A 16,151-nucleotide genomic window follows, 5' to 3' on the forward strand; every position below is an offset into this window, starting at 1 on the left:
AAAAGATGAAGGGGTTCTAGTGTTAACCAAAGGCAACTTCAAGACCGCCCTCGAGGAGAACGAGTTCGTCCTCGTCGAATTCTGTAAGCTTTTTTCCGGCGAAGTCGCCTTTACGTCTGTTGCTGTTATCGTTTTGTCATTGGTTGGCGACCCAAGTGTCGATGGCTATACCGGCTGGGGTTTTAACGCTGCCAGTTGTTATTTTCCTTCTGGAGACCCTAATTACAGTGCCTGGGCTGTAATGCATGTTGTTTCCAGCGTTCTGTGATTATTCAATTTGAAAATGATATCGATTTACGGTAGAGCATGAGAGTGCCTTCGGCCTCGTGTGGGCGGGATTGGTTTTCGTCAGATTGGTGCTTTTTTCTCTTAATGTTTATAATGAATGCTAGGAGATTAACGATTCTATTTTAATTCTTGCCCGTTTTGCATTAAGTTTAGAGGCGTTCAAATGTTTGCAGTAATCCCATATTGGGGGAGTTCCCAGAGGACACCATATGTGACGTGGCAGTAACCGGTCTGCTGTAACAGATGTGAGGGACAGAGAGAGAGAGAGAATCTTCTCCGTATTTCTCAAGTCTTTCGCTTTTGTCTTGCCGTTAATGCCTTAACATGTTCATCAGTGGAGTTATTACAGGCCCAGTGTTTCAGATTTATTTTAATGTTCTTCCGATTCTGTTGTATATTTTGAACTGAAGCACAAATTTGTACAGATTGCCGTCGTTGATTTAAGCCTAAAGAGTACCCATACCCTAGCTAATTACAGCATCAATTGGCGAACGAATAAGTTTTTCCCAAATAACATTTTCGTCTTTAATTTTTTTTTATGGGATGCCTCTAGGTATATTTCATTTCATGCTGTCCTGCTTTGAGATAGTAGGTGGGGTACTTACAATATTTGAAGCCATGCGAATATTATCTTGAACATATCCCTGTAGTCCTAGTAAAATATAGAGTCTTAAAAAGAGTAGCCTGACATTCCTTCATAACATTATTGCCGTAGGTTAAGGAAGGAGATCCAGGAATGCAGGGTGAATTATCCTTTAACCTAAGTAGGGTTAGGCCGAGGTTGTGTACAATGCCATTAAAAAATACGAACTGGATATTGGTACGGCAGCCGTACCCCGATCGCTGTAGATATTGGTACGGCAGTGGATTTGCGCATGCGCGAACCCTTGTTTACCGCCTCAGGAATATCAATGAGAGCAAGAAAAATGGCAACGGAACAAGCATGAACCGCAGAGTAATACATTAGTTTTCGCCGAAAAAAAAAACAAAGTTTTCAGGCTTTAACGAGCTGAAGAAGCCATAGACATCTATGAAGACTCACTTTCAAAAATTGTGGGTAGGTTTTATATTATAATCCATTCCTCGCGGCCTAGACTATGGCAGTTGCGTTTTTTTTCTGTGGTTTTACCTTATGAAAAAGAATTTTAAGTAATATTTATTCGGAAGACTGTAATTAACCCCCCTCCCCCCGGGGCTCGTACTAAACACGCGAAATACATTTGACGTCCCAATCTGGTGGCTTTCGTATTCGCGGGGACGAACGACGCGGAAGGCTTCAACAGAAATACCAAATTGTATATACGTAGGTCAAGAACGATCGAATCGGCCCTGAAACGAACTCCGAAGAGGAGATTAAAAGAGGATTTGAAATACACAGAAATCGTGCTCTGCTGTATTCATGGTGGTAAGGAAAACTACCAAAGTCGCTCCTCTGGTAAATGGCCAAATCAATCTTAAGTAATTGCAGCTGACGGAGAAAACGATAGCAGTTATTACCATTGCTAGGTGAAATGGGCAAAATCAGCAAAATTTCAGCACTATTCCATCAAAATTTAGATATTTTTGTTTTAGTAGCACAAAAACGAGGGGCAAAATTCACAATAGCAAACAACAGGCGGGGGTGGGGGACATTTTGCTAACTAAAAAGTGGGAAAGATGTTCAAAAAGCGGAATTCTGGTCTTATAATACAGAATGATTAGCAAACTGGTAAACGGATACAGATAATTGCTGTACCTACAGCAAGTCAAGAGCACAAAACGGCATCAATAACAGAATCTGCCGTACCCCCACCACTATATTATTTGTATGGCAGGAAGTCTGAAATTGACGCATGCGCAATTCACTGCCGTACCAATATCTACCGCGATCGGGATACGGCTGCCGTACCTATATCCTGTGCCTAAAAAATAATCTTGGGTACGTTAGAAATGCTGGCCTAAGGCTTGAGTAAAACCCCAGAATAGTAGTATAGCCTATGGGGACAACTGCAGACTACTATCACAGCCGGATTCCATGTCAGTTGCTGACTGGAATATTTATGGCCTTTTGTTGGATATTTTAACATCTCTTCATGGTTTTAAGTTTAATCTCCTATGGGCTGGCACTAAATGCAGTTCCCATTTTGGACAAACTGGTAGCAACCCAGATAGAGGGGCATGGTGGCAGTCTGCAGTTTTACCAAACATATTTTCAGTTATATTCCTCTTTGGGAAATTTGTATCCTCGCATAGCTTCACTTATCCTAATCGATAGATCTATATTACTATTCCGCGGCAGCATATACTTTGGCAGTTGCGGTTTTTCTATGCAGTTTTACCTCTTGAACAAGTATTTTAAGTAATATTTTATTCGCACAACTGTAATTAACCCCCAGGGCATCATACTAAACATGGCGAAATAAATTTGGCGCTCCAGTTCCTGGTGGCTTTTGTATTCGTGAGGACGAATGATGCGGAATGCTTATATAGAAATACCTCCTAAACTTGTTCTAGTTATGCCAGTTGTTAGTGAGGTATATTAAGCATAGGCTTTAAGGGATCCACTGAATTTAGAGTAGTTTCCAAATTATGGTTGTGTGCTTCTGATTGTCTAAAACTTAATCCTCAAGCTATAATGATAAAAGAAAAAAAAAATTGATTTATGGGGAATTTTGTGACCCCCTTGTACCCTGGGTTAAATTTAGATATAGGTATATTTTGCTTAGTCACTTCTTACCTTAATTGGAACCCGACGAAGACGTGGAAGGTTTTGGTTGAACCTCTTGTAAAGGTGAGTCACATTTAGCACACTTAACACTTATGGGTAATACTGAATGCTCTCTAAGAAACCTATTCACAACCTCTGGAGTTCCATTATAACTTCCATGAAATAGAGCGATAACCTCAAAATAAGAATAGCGACATAAATTAACACCTGCACTGGAGGATCCGTGACAGCTAAATAACGAGACTGCTGAACGTATAGAGGCCGGTAGGTTTCAAAATTGCAGGTGATTGTATATAATGAAAAAATTAACCAATCAGTTCAGTATTTTCATTGTACGTACCTATAGTTTTAAAGCGAAAACAAATGACAATCGGGTGTTTCTCCCTCAAATGAAATAGGATCAAACAAAATACTATCGGATACAATGGAATATTGCAGGAAAAACAGATCCTTGGGATAAGAATGAGAGAAAATGAATATTCCATTATTTCCGCAAGCCTTTCCTTACGATAGTTTCTTCTAAGAATTTCTTAAGAATGGGGCCAGAAATGAATGATAGTTTGATTATGCGTGAACATTGTCATAGACGAAAAAAAATTATAAGGGGATAAAAAAGTAGCCAATGATAACTCTTGAGAAAAAACTAATTTCATTGGAAGAACGACATTACTAGCAGGAAGCCAATAGTAATCACTCTTTAAAAGATCCCCGTATTTTGATTGGAGGAGCGACATTAGTGAGAGGAAGAAATGCGCATTTAAGCAAATAGTTCACATTATGCAATGGGGATGAGCCAAGAAAGATGAAAACAGATATACAAACTAACAAGAGCTACCTCGCATGCCCATAGAAAGATATACACTGAACTTAGAAAAAGTCAAGACCTACAATACCTCAATTATTTTTTTTCTCTTGAGTATGCATTAGCGACAGTAATGTATTGAGAAGTGTTTTATCCCGTGCTTTACTCGGGGAAAACATTGACAAAATAGATTTCTCATAATGGTTGTAACTGTAATAATACCCAATTTTGTTACGTCACTTGTACGGCTCTGTGAACAACAAATTAAATATCAAAAAAGTGTTTAAGTCAGTTGGGTGGCAGGTTAAGTTCTGCAGATGCAAGCAAACCTAACCTTTCCTAGAAACCAGATCCCGACCTAACCAAAACTTACCTACCCAACCTCACTTATGGTGTCTTTCCCTGCCCTGGCCTGGGGCTTTTCCCACCTGGACACCCCCCCTCCCCCCCTCAAGTAACACTAAATATGGAGACTTGGCTTCTGTGAGGTTGTCCTGTCGTTCTGCAAACCAACTCCCCAAAATGAGAAATTTATTTATTTACGAAATAACCACTCCCTATAATATAACCCCCCCCCCCACACCCCCCCCTCACATTTATCCAGACCTTATAATTAGTTTTCCCCCCCTCCCTTCTTTCATTATGGTTTGGCAATAAAGGGTTTTAGTGGTGAACCAACAATTACAGCTGTACTGAATGGTCTCTCAAGCAAACACCTACCCATTTTTCATTCAACCAGCTAAGTGACTTTTTAAAGATTTTTTATGAAATTCAGTCTGTGATGCACAGGAAAAGCATAAACACATGCATGGGCAAGTGTGAAGGTGCCAATCCTTCAAAGAAACTAAGCATCACCTAATATTTACAAAGAAAACTGCACTAAATGCAACTTGAATTTTATAATAGTGACGTCTAAGTTTAATGTTTAATTTTCATCAACCAAACTGGAAACCATAATATTTACTGGCAGTAGTATTAAGAACAATGCTGAGTTGGAAGTTATTCTTAAGTCGCTCAAATCCTGCATGTAAAAGTGATTGCACTGACTCCAATAAATGTTACCATCATTAATCAAGAAAATTCTCTAAATGTAAAATACATATATGGATCAAATTTATTTTTCATGACATTTTAATTTGATTTCCTGTTCTTTGGCACTTTAAAATAAATTTTTGTACTATGACGCAACCCCCTCCCATTAAAAAAAAAAAAGGCAGCGTGGAGTCTTCTGTTTTAACGCTGCTAAAGTCACAAATGAAAGTGTCTTGTGGATTTCTAGCTGGTAATGCTTTTAAGAATAAATAGTATTTTAATGGTGCTGAGAAAAAAAAATTAGGTATAAAGTTGGAAGTTTGATGTCTAGTCTCAACAGAGCCAGAATTGAATCTGTATTTTTCAAACTGTTAATTGTTTAGGTCCTTGACAGGCATTTGCATTTTGAAGGTCTTGCCATTAACATTTTAGGTAATTTTAAAATTGGTCACATTCATTCAGATTTTATTATATTTTAAGATCTTAAAGGCTGCAATTTTTTTTTTTCAACTGGGGTGATAATCTTAGGCTTGGTTAATAACAAATGTCTGATCCTGTTTTTCAGTTCAGTTTTAATTGTATGTAGATTTATAAAAGAAGGTAAATTAAATTTATACATTGCTGTAGGGTTTTTTGCATTCAGCTTGCCAAGTTTGCCAGATAAAGGAGGGTTTGTTCAGGATAGCCTGGTTGAACCTTGCCAAGTTTGCCATATAAAAAATGGTTGTTTAGATAGCCTCAGTTGAACCTTGTTAAAGTATGAAATGTTTGTAATAGTTAAGCGATGCTTCCAAAACCTCTATGAGAAGTGGGAGTATAGATTTAATTACTTTTAGTATACTAGACCAAAATTTATATAGTCAAAGGAACCTGTAGCTACTCAAGGGAGTTGGTAGGTTTTCCTTAGTCAATTCTTGCCTTCAGCTCCAAAGATAGAAGAAAATTTATGTACAATTAAACCTACTCAGATGGGTTTGAAATGTGCTACACAGTAATGTTCCAAATGTAGGAGACTAAAGAATGTTCAAGGTTTTTAAGTGATCCGAAGTTGTCAGGTTATAATTTGGTTCAGGTGATGGGCCTATTTATTAACACACACTCTCTCTCTCTCTCTTTTTTTAAACCCCCCGCCTTTTTTTATTTTTTATAGTCAAGTATGCAATATGAAGTACATGGAAAAGTTGATGCTTTTAATACTTTCATATTGTAGCATTTCATCTAAAGTATTTCCATTTAATAATAAGTAGCACAAAGGGGCCACCTTTAGTCGGTGAATACAGTTAGGCAGGATTGTGTGAGAGGACTGAGTGAGTGGGGGAGGGAGAGGTTGATGACCTCCATGCTCTGCCGTTGTGGATGTGTGCTGGGTTCACATTCTCTCTTCCACACTTTTCCATCACCTAAGACAGGTGGCTTTGTAGATGTTAGTGACTTTGTTTATTAAAGGCAGTTGCTGGTGTTTTATGTCACCACTTAAAGGTTTTTAGTGTTATTGGGTGGAGTTTTTTTTTTTTTTATTATTATTATTATATATAATAGCATGCTATTTGAACTTTTGATGGAATTTAATTTAGTAGGGTGGTTTTTGACAAAACTTGGAACTTTTTAGTTGATATTGATGAAAAATCTTCAACCACATAATTTGGTGTTAATGTTTTTGTATTGGACTTTGAGTTTTGTTTGTTGTGAGGTTGTTTCATTAATTTGTCAAAACTTACAATTAAGTATTAATGTTAGTTGGAGGTTGATGAGTAGATTGGGGAATGGATCTGATTTTTTTTTTATACTGTTTGTAGTGCTCTTGTGGTACACTACTATAATATATTGTCTGGTAGTGGCTCATGTCACTTGGCTCTTGATTGATATTATTTTTCAGGTAGCTAGGAGAACTTTCAACAGTTTCATTAGGATGCCATGTCAAATTTCTTTAAATTAACTGTTATTCATTAAGATTTTAGTTCATTCTGCCCTAGATCTTACTTGCTGAATTCCCAAGTGTGCTTGTTCCCCATAATTCTTTGGCTACTCTTGTCCAAATAATTTTCAGATTGCTGTTCATGCGTATAAATTAGTTCTGTAGCATTGTGTATTTCTTGGCACATGGACCATAATGTTCCAGCTTATTTCAGTGATGCAGTTAGTACTTTTAACTGTTAGTGTAGTTTTTTAAGGATAAGTACTTTTCCCTCCGGCCATTAGTATTCTTAAGAAGTGCTCCCCATTCTTGCTGGTTTTTAATCATTGGAACTAAAGTACACCATATGACAAAGTACCATGCTGAAGATTTTGAATTTGGATAGCTGAAGTTGTGTAACCCACAGATTAATTAGCCTATATATAAATACAATAATAGTTAACTTTGAACCTGCAAGCGCATAAGGCCTTAAGTGTTCATGTAAAGGTTAACTTTGAACCTGCAAGCACATAAAAAGGACATTGGGGTTCCTGTTTGTACAGGACATTGTTGCCTGTGGGATGGTATGGGATTGGTTTTTTTAACGTCATTACATAAGGTGTGTGTATGTGTACGAAGGTATGTTATAAATTTCAGGGGTTTGGAAGTTTTGCTTGGCCTAACCCATTCAGTAGGTTGATCACTCATAAAGTATTTTTTTTTTTTAAGTACTGTACACTTAATTTTATTTTATTTTTTTTCTTTTTGCAGATGCACCTTGGTGTGGACACTGTAAGGCTCTGGCTCCAGAGTATGTTAAGGCTGCTGCAAAACTTGTAGAGAAAGGATCTGCCATCAAACTTGCGAAGGTTGATGCCACAGAAGAAACAGAGTTGGCAGAAGAACATGGTGTCAGGGGGTATCCCACTCTGAAGTTCTTCCGCAGTGGCAAGCCCATAGATTATGGTGGTGGACGTCAAGCTGATGACATTGTGAACTGGCTCCTTAAGAAGACTGGCCCACCAGCAAAGGCTCTAGCAACTGTTGAGGATGCCAAATCCTTCATTGATGAGCACCCTGTCGTCGTCGTTGGGTTCTTCAAGGACCAGAGCTCGCCTGGGGCCAAACAGTTTTTGGCTGCTGCATCTGCCACTGATGACTATCCCTTTGGAATCACAAGTGAGGATGCTTTGTTCTCAGAGTACGAAGCTAAGGATGAAGGTATTATACTCTTCAAGAACTTTGATGAGGGAAAGAATGTGTACGAGGGAGAGATTACAGAAGATGGAGTGACCCAGTTTGTAGCAGCCAACTCTCTGCCTCTTGTTGTAGACTTCAACCATGAAACTGCTTCAAAAATCTTTGGAGGAGAAATCAAATCCCACCTGTTGATTTTCTTGTCAAAGGAAGCCGGACATTATGACACGCACATGGAAGCTGCCATGGCTGCTGCCAGGGGTTTCAAGGGTCAGGTTCTTTTCGTTACCATAAACACAGATGAGGAAGATCACTCCCGCATTTTGGAATTCTTTGGCATGAAGAAGGAAGAGGTGTGTTATGTGATTTTCCTATTAAGTTAGAGAAATAGGTTTTGCTTGGTATCAGTATTATGGACCCTGTATAATTGATGCAAGTTATAATACAAAGTCTAGCATGTGTATCTTGCAGAATTGATTTAAAAAAAAAAATTTTAATTTCCTTCTTGAAAGTATTTTTTCCAAGATTAATTAATGAACAATTATGGTAAAAATCATTATAGTCATTTGAGTGGAATTTTGATTTTAACTTTAGGTACCAGGCCTTCGCATTATCAAGCTTGAGGAAGACATGGCCAAGTACAGACCTGACACCTATGACTTGAGTGAATCTGGATTGACCAGCTTTGTTCAAAGCTTTTTGGATGGTAAGCTTAAACAGCACCTCCTTTCTCAAGACCTTCCAGATGATTGGGACAAGGAGCCAGTGAAGGTTAGCATTTTTTTTTTTTTTTACATTTGGAATTTGTCAAGATGTGAATGTCATATAATTTTCAAGTAAATAGTCTAATATTTTAGTGGTGAGATGGCAGTTATATATATATTTTTTTCTTCCAACCAGTTTTCAATTGCCATAGACAAATTTCTTAAGCAAACCATGTGTAAGTCAGTATTTTCCAGAGGAGTAGTATATTTTTCTGATTCTGTATTAAATTCTAAAACAATGTTTTACAGGACTTTTTATTATGAGCAAAATTAATTCTGTTTTGAAATAACTTTGTCAAAAATGGTGTTGAAAGTTAATTTCAAATTGGTGTTATTTTGTCCTAATGTTTGAATACATGTTAACATGATTGCTAACCTTTAAACTGAATGTCCTCACGGCAAAGTTATTGTGCTATTGGGTTGTAAATGTACGTATATATTTCTATACTTAATAATTATTTAGTTTGAATCTAAAATGTACTGTATAACAAGCGTAACTAGTCTGTCGAACTTCATATATTTTCAGAATGTTTTTAATACCATATGCATTTGCATATCATCCTGTTTCTCTCTCTCCCCCCCCCCCCCCCACAGCCCCCCCCCCCCCCCCCAGTAAATTTTACCCAAACTCGAGAGTTATATTAATGCATTTTTGTATAAGGGACTTGACCAGTAATTATATAGCCATAGTTTCTAAGTATGGCAGCCTAATTCAAATGTTGCGGGTAGCGCTTTGTTCAGTGCAAGTATGCAGTGCCATCCCCCAACGGCAATACTAGGAACAACTTAGCAAAGCACTTCATTCTGTTTTCCACCGCGCTTGACTAAACATAGTGCTTACAGCAGCTTGTTCTAGTTTCCGGTTATATCCCAGATTTCAGTAGTTACACAACCACCGGAACATGTTCGTAGCCTTCAAGCAGGATGTCTTGTCCTGTTTAATTCAGAATATCATCATGCCAGATTATTGTATTCCCCGGGAATAGTCCTTGAATGTAACTCCATTCAATTAGCCCTATACTTTTGCTGATTCGACTTTTGGTTTTCGATTCTTGACTCGGCTGCTTGACTGAAGGAAGTCTGATGGGGTGTTTTTCCCCTTGGTCGAACATGTCATACTTTGATGTTTTGACTGAATGCCGCTGGAAAGGCGTTGTAGTGAGTGGTACTTGGTAGGCCTTAGGCCTCAGATTACAGGGTTACTTATTTTACTTAAATAGTATATTGAACACCCTGTGCTAGCACCTAGACATTAGAAGAATCATAAGTGACCTCTTGCTTCAGATAGCCAGTCCTCCCCCAGGCATTCGCAGCCAGTTGTGTTGACTTGCTCGCCTTCCCAATGCTTTTAAAGGTGGAGATACAGACTAGTCTTTCTGGTGATAGTTCTCTCAACGTGGTTCGAAAGTCATGTAAGGCTGTTGGTCCCGTTGCTGAATAACCATTGTCGTCCGCTGAAGAGTAAGTGAATTAGAATTCTGCTCCTGAATATACATATTTGAGCTTTCTCAAATACTTTTGTCACAGACACTCATCAGATTAGTACAGATTCTCGTGATGAGCAGCCGGTATTAGTGCAAAGCTGCTCGAATCACTCGTATCGGGTGTTTTTTTGTCAAGTGTCAGTCCCTGTACAGACGCTGTGCACCATTGAGGCCTCCACTCCCTTGCTTCAGCTCCCTCGGCAATTTCCACGCCTCGCCTGGCACCAGCTGTTGGAAGTCTGGCGCTGCATGTTGGATGCCCGATGACAAAGTCTCTTCGTTCATCTACTTTGACACTACTGGATCTTTCGTTAGCCACCTTTTGAACAGGAAGTTTCTATCACTAAGATGCGTGGCGAGAAGTGGCAAGTTCGCGCAACTTTTGGCGCAGTCAACTCTACTTGACTCGCTCTCATTCCCACGATCAAACCAGTTGTAGGTAGAGAATGCTTCGCTTGGTGGGTGAAAACCTCTGCTCTCACTTCAGGAAGATTTTCACTCCGGCGAATAAGTTTTCCCAAGTCTTTGGCTTGCTATGATCACCACAAGTTGTTGATGGCATGATTTATCGCCTGCTCCTGCTAGCTCTGAGAAGAGAGGCCAAGAACAGCCTGCCTGCCTGCCTGCATCCCCCCCCCCCCCCCTCTCTTATCTCCTCTCTCTCTCTCTCTCTCTCTCTCTCTCTCGCTCTCTCTTCTCTCTCTTCTATCTTCTCTCTCTCTCTCTCTCCTCTTTATATTAGGTATTATTATCTTTATTATTATTATTATTATTATTCTGGGATACACTGGGCAGAACGAAGAAACAGGAATTCCACAGATTACACTCCCAGAGTTCGGATGCAAGAGACTGTTCCTGGTTCGATCTTCGGATCTCTGCTGTGTTCCCAGTTTGTGGAACAACTAGTTCAGCAGGAACTCGTAGTTTTCAGTATCTCGTTATTGCCGTAGAAGCTTCCCCTCGGGATAGCTCCACCTTCGATCTGTTCATTAGATAATAAATGAGGTCACCTTATTCTTTTTCTCTTCAAAGTGAAGAAGAATTGGGCTGACACTTTGTTGTCAGAAGCCCACGAATATTCATACTTGAATATTCTCCGCATGACATGCTGTTATCAGTTGTACTGTCAGAGTACGGGCATATACCTCTTAAGTTAATTCTTCTGGTTTGTGACAGACAAATAGTATCTTGTCTTAATTTCCCAAAACTCGGGACAGCCTTTCGGGCCTCCCAAGAGTTTCCGAATTTGATTTTGATACGACTAGTGATAATTGTTTTGGCAACAACACCACAGGGTTTGTATTATCACTGAGCAAGGTGGTTTTCTTCCCCTCTTGTTTCAGTTAACATGTATTAGGTGCTTGAGGGTATCTGTCATACACTCAATAGCTCTAATACGAAAGCATTCCAAGGTGGAATGTGCTACCAGGTAACTCGGCCAACAGAGTCTAATGAGGAGCAGAGTACGCCTTCTCACAGAGTTGTTCATCGTATTGTTTCTCCTCTGTCGAGGGTTAACTTCTAATTCAGATCTCTGCTCGGCCATCTTAGACTTACATCTCTGGTTGGCTCTAGATTTTGCATATGGTTGATATTTTGTGCACCACAGTTGCCATTGCGAGAATAATCTGACAAAGATGTTTCATTACTCTTTATCGCTTTTGGTTTACCCATGGTACAACAGAAGTCTGTAAGTCTTCTGCTTCGTCGCAATTGATCCATAGCCCACTGCGAAGATTTAGAATGATTTTTCCATATTCTTTTTTCTGATTCATAAAGTGTTCAGTCACTATTTTACCCTGAGTTGGAGTGAGCTTGGAAGACTTAGTTTGATAACTCTGCTTCCATTAGGCTGATAACTGCTGCCAGTGTGAAGAGAAGAGTTCCTCCCAGAACCTGTTTCTTCCTCTAAACATGTCTTCTAGTTGATATAGACTGTATGTGTTGTCAAGTGTTTTTTGGCATACTTGAAAGTGAAGCTAAGGATATAAGAATAGCCTCTACTTCTTTAGTTTTTAGGTGTTAAAGGCAGCCCTCAGTTAACGGGGTGTTCTGTTCTGGCCAATGCGGCTAATAAAAAATCACTGCTAACCTAGAATCTGTGAAAACAGCTCTAAAAATCTGCTTAACAGTGCCGTTAACTAAATGGTCAGAGCCCACCCACCTCCCCTCTGATGGACATTATGCATAAAACAGAATTAAATACTTTGCTAAGAAGTTCCTAGTATGGCCATTAGGGACGGCACTGTATGTCTACACTGAACAATCGAAGCGCTGCCCACAAAATTTTGAGTTGGGCTGCAGTACTTGGAAACTATAGCTATATAATTACAGGGGAAGTATATACAAAATATTTTATTATAAAATTATTGTATTTAGCCTAGCCTGTAAGGGTTAATGTACAGATTGAGATATTGCTTTAACCTGTGAAATTTGTAGCTATTCTCATGCAACAGCTGATTTTGAATTTTTTTTTTTTTTTTTTTTCTTTCCCCATGAGGTGGGAGAGAGGGGAATCTTTATCAAGAGTGATGTTAGGGTTGGGGTTAAATCCTTACTGGAAAGTAAGGGATGCAGTCAAATTTCTACTTGGAAGTAAGGCACATTCCTCCATTGGTTAACCTGTATTCTGGTAGTATGCCTAAGTTTGATAGTAGTTTGTATGCATTCTTGTGTGGCTAGGTTTTGATTTTGAATTAAATTTTAGGTACTGGTGTCCTCCAACTTTGATGAAGTTGTATTCGACAAATCAAAGGATGTATTAGTAGAGTTCTATGCACCCTGGTGTGGCCACTGCAAACAATTGGCTCCCATTTATGATCAGTTGGGAGAGAAATATAAAGACCACGATTCTATAGTAATTTCCAAAATGGATGCTACAGCGAATGAATTGGAACATACAAAGATCCAATCATTCCCCACCCTTAAATTGTACAAGAAGGAAACAAATGAGGTAAGTTATTTTAACCTCTTTCCACTCATCATGAAACTTTGAGGTATTTCACTCATCATGGAACTTCTGAGGTATTTAAAGATTAAGGATACAATTTCAGGATAAGTTTAAATTGCCTTTATACCTGAACTATCTCTAAAGATTTTTATACCTGACTTATTATTAAAGATTAATTTTTAATTACTTAGTTTCTAGCGTTGATGCAAATCTGGGCTAGTCTTTAAGACTTCCATAAAAGTGTGATCTCTTTAATAACCATAATCTTAATAGGCAGTTGAATATAATGGAGAACGCACATTGGAGGGACTATCCAAATTCTTGGGAACTGGTGGTGTATATGGACAAGCTGCCCCAGAAGATGACGAGGTATGAGAGCAATCTGGAATTCATGCCAGATGCATGAAACGCCGTTAATGCTGCTGCCCCTGCTAATCGCTCTCAAACTAGTATTGCGTTTATGGACAGTTTCACGATTCAACTCAACAATGACTGCATTTAATCATTTTTCATCCAGTACCTTTTAAGGTTATTGATTCTAAGGTATATAATCAGTGCTGCTTCATAGTAAGCTGTCTATTGTTAGTTCTAACGTGAAACTGTTCGTAAGAGCCTTTTTTGTCTGCACTCTGTAAACATTATCACCTTTCACAGTTGGGTTTCCTCTTCCTAGGTGGTAGATTACAATGGCGCAAGGACTTTGGACGCGCTTGGTGATTTCCTTGATGGGAAAAGTGCTGATGAACAGGTACATATTCTCCTTAATTTTATGCATGACTCATCTCATTAGCAAAGTTCATTTCTCCAGTGGACTTTTTTATCAGTTGACCCAAGAATATAGTACAAGAACATAGAAACCTATGAAAGTTATTCTGTCATAAGGAGAGAAATGCATGAGAGAACATGGTATGTACAGTACTTGAATTTTGCCAAACTATAATGTGGTCTTGAAGCTCTTTTGATTGTTGTTTCTATTACTTTTCTCATACTATGATACTCTTGTAGCACTAAACTTTCTTTGCATGCATTTAATATTCTGAGTTGCACTAGTTTAAGTGATAATTTGCTTTTAATACTGCTGATATAATGTGAAAGTTATCCAATATTTTAAAACTGACAAATTTCAATTGAATTTTCAGGATGATGAGGAAGTTGACGAGGAAGGAGATGTTCCTGCCAAGGACGAACTTTAAATTGTTGTGAAGCTATTGAGGGACTTCTGGCAGCAGCTTATTATTTTTTTTTTTTCCTTGGGGGGGAGGGGGATTTTATTTATGTAATTTAAAAGCTTCCCAGGTTGTGAAAGAGCAAGGTGTTTTCAACTTATGCATATATTTTTCATTCTTATTTTTTCATTGGATCTTTGTTTTTCACAACCCTGTTTATGCTGTTGTTGGGAACCTCTATTAAGAAGAGGGGTTTGTATGGGGGAAGTTCTGTTATCTAAATAAAAAAAATAAGCTTCTCATTTTATATTAATGTAATTGTTTGTATGGTGTGGTGATGTGACGTTAGTCCAAAGTATTCTGTGAAGACAATTTTCTACTTGTTAAAAGCAGCAGACATTCCTTTACCTTTTTGAGATTTATTTTTTCATTGGGGGCATTTAAAAAAAAAGTTTAAAAGGTTACGGTACAAATGGTGGAACGCGAGTATGAAACTCAATTGGTAGAAATTGGTTGCGGCGGTGACTCCCCTCAGTTTTCAGAGGTGGATTATACACTGTGCATGCCTTTTAATTTCATGTAATATGTCATTATATTACCAATCATCTTTAAGTGGAAGTGCCATTGTGAATCGGCTTAGGTGAAATAGTTGTGCACAGATATCCATCAAGTCTGGGGAGGACGGTATTAATGCTTAAAGGTGTGTGTTTCCTAGTTTGCTGAATCTTGCGCGAGACATCCCAGCGTAGTAATCCATGGTAAAACGAGCATCAATTCCCTTTGTATTTGAAAACACTCTGGGACCTTAAGCTTTATTGTTGTCTTCCGTGGACTGTTCTCCCAGTACTAGCACAATGCTTCCCGTCGCTGTGTGTAGTGTGCGTGTCTGAAGAGAGGATCCTTATACATTGTATGAGATCTAATACATGACTTTTCCAATAAAAATTTAAAATTAGTTTTCTTTTTCAGTTTCCTCAATTACAGTCAATAGACAAGAGTTCAACCTTTCAGGTTGTTTCAAATAACCATGGTCTGTCGTCTTAGTTTGTAAAATTTGGCAGTTAAGATATTACTTTAAATTTGACATGATTGACATCTTGGTGTATCGGCAAAAACCTTTGGTAACTTATACAAAAGGCCAATTTGGACTAGGAAATTATTTTTTTCTGTATATGTAAGTAGGGGATTTCATCTTTGTATACATGAAGGTTGCTATATTGATAAAAGTTACCCTATCTATACTAGCTCAATTTGGATTAATAGTTTTAAGTCTTTACCCTCTCCCTTTGCTAGAGAGATGGTATGACTTTCATCTGTCAATCCAAACTCAGCTAGATTACAGGTAGTCTCCGGGTTACGGGGGGGTTCTGTTCTTGAGACGCGTTATAACCAGAAAATCAACTAAGCCGGAACATCAAAAATGCTAAGAAAACCTTACTTTTGATGCTTTGGGTGCATTGAGAACTATGTAAACTGCATGCATATTGCATTCTGCATAAAAAAAAACCTTCAAATATTGATTATTTTGCATTTTTGGTGTCATATTTCTTCTGCCAGATGAGCGTTGTAGGCGTAACCCTGAAAATATCTGATGAATATAATTGAAAAGCGCCTTGACCTCAGAACGTCATAAGCTGAACCCGTCGTAGCCCGGGGACTGCCTGTATAGACAGGATACTCTTTTACACCTGCGTGCATCCCCATCCAGTATGTGACTTGCTTGGTAACTATCCCATTGCCCACTGGGAAAGAAAGTTATAAAGGAGAAAGAAGAGCGAGATCGTCATTGGGTTCAGTTTAAATTTTTTCGTATGTGTCGTGTTTGTTACTGTGTGATAGTGTGAGCAAGCGAGCGATCGAGAGAGAA

The 16,151-nt window shown here is 38.5% G+C and overlaps 1 protein-coding gene across 3 annotated transcripts in view; it reads left to right on the top strand.

The window, feature by feature from the left end:
- The window catches only part of LOC135200160 (protein disulfide-isomerase-like), a 15,349-nt gene extending 110 nt beyond the window's left edge, over window positions 1–15,239 (top strand). The window contains exons 1-7 of one of the 3 annotated variants that reach the window (XM_064228515.1): window positions 1–83; window positions 7,495–8,273; window positions 8,515–8,691; window positions 12,876–13,121; window positions 13,392–13,487; window positions 13,792–13,866; window positions 14,258–15,239. The exon at window positions 1–83 is cut by the window's left edge and continues 110 nt beyond it. In XM_064228515.1, the coding sequence (XP_064084585.1) occupies window positions 1–83; window positions 7,495–8,273; window positions 8,515–8,691; window positions 12,876–13,121; window positions 13,392–13,487; window positions 13,792–13,866; window positions 14,258–14,311 (1,510 nt within the window). In that variant the 3' untranslated portion in view covers window positions 14,312–15,239. The remainder of the gene's footprint in view (window positions 84–7,494; window positions 8,274–8,514; window positions 8,692–12,875; window positions 13,122–13,391; window positions 13,488–13,791; window positions 13,867–14,257) is intronic. The other 2 variants (XM_064228517.1, XM_064228518.1) reach the window with 2 other exon arrangements.
- Window positions 15,240–16,151: the final 912 nt, after the last annotated feature.

Source organism: Macrobrachium nipponense, chromosome 26 (assembly GCF_015104395.2).
Source record: "Macrobrachium nipponense isolate FS-2020 chromosome 26, ASM1510439v2, whole genome shotgun sequence".
NCBI lineage: Eukaryota > Metazoa > Arthropoda > Malacostraca > Decapoda > Palaemonidae > Macrobrachium > Macrobrachium nipponense.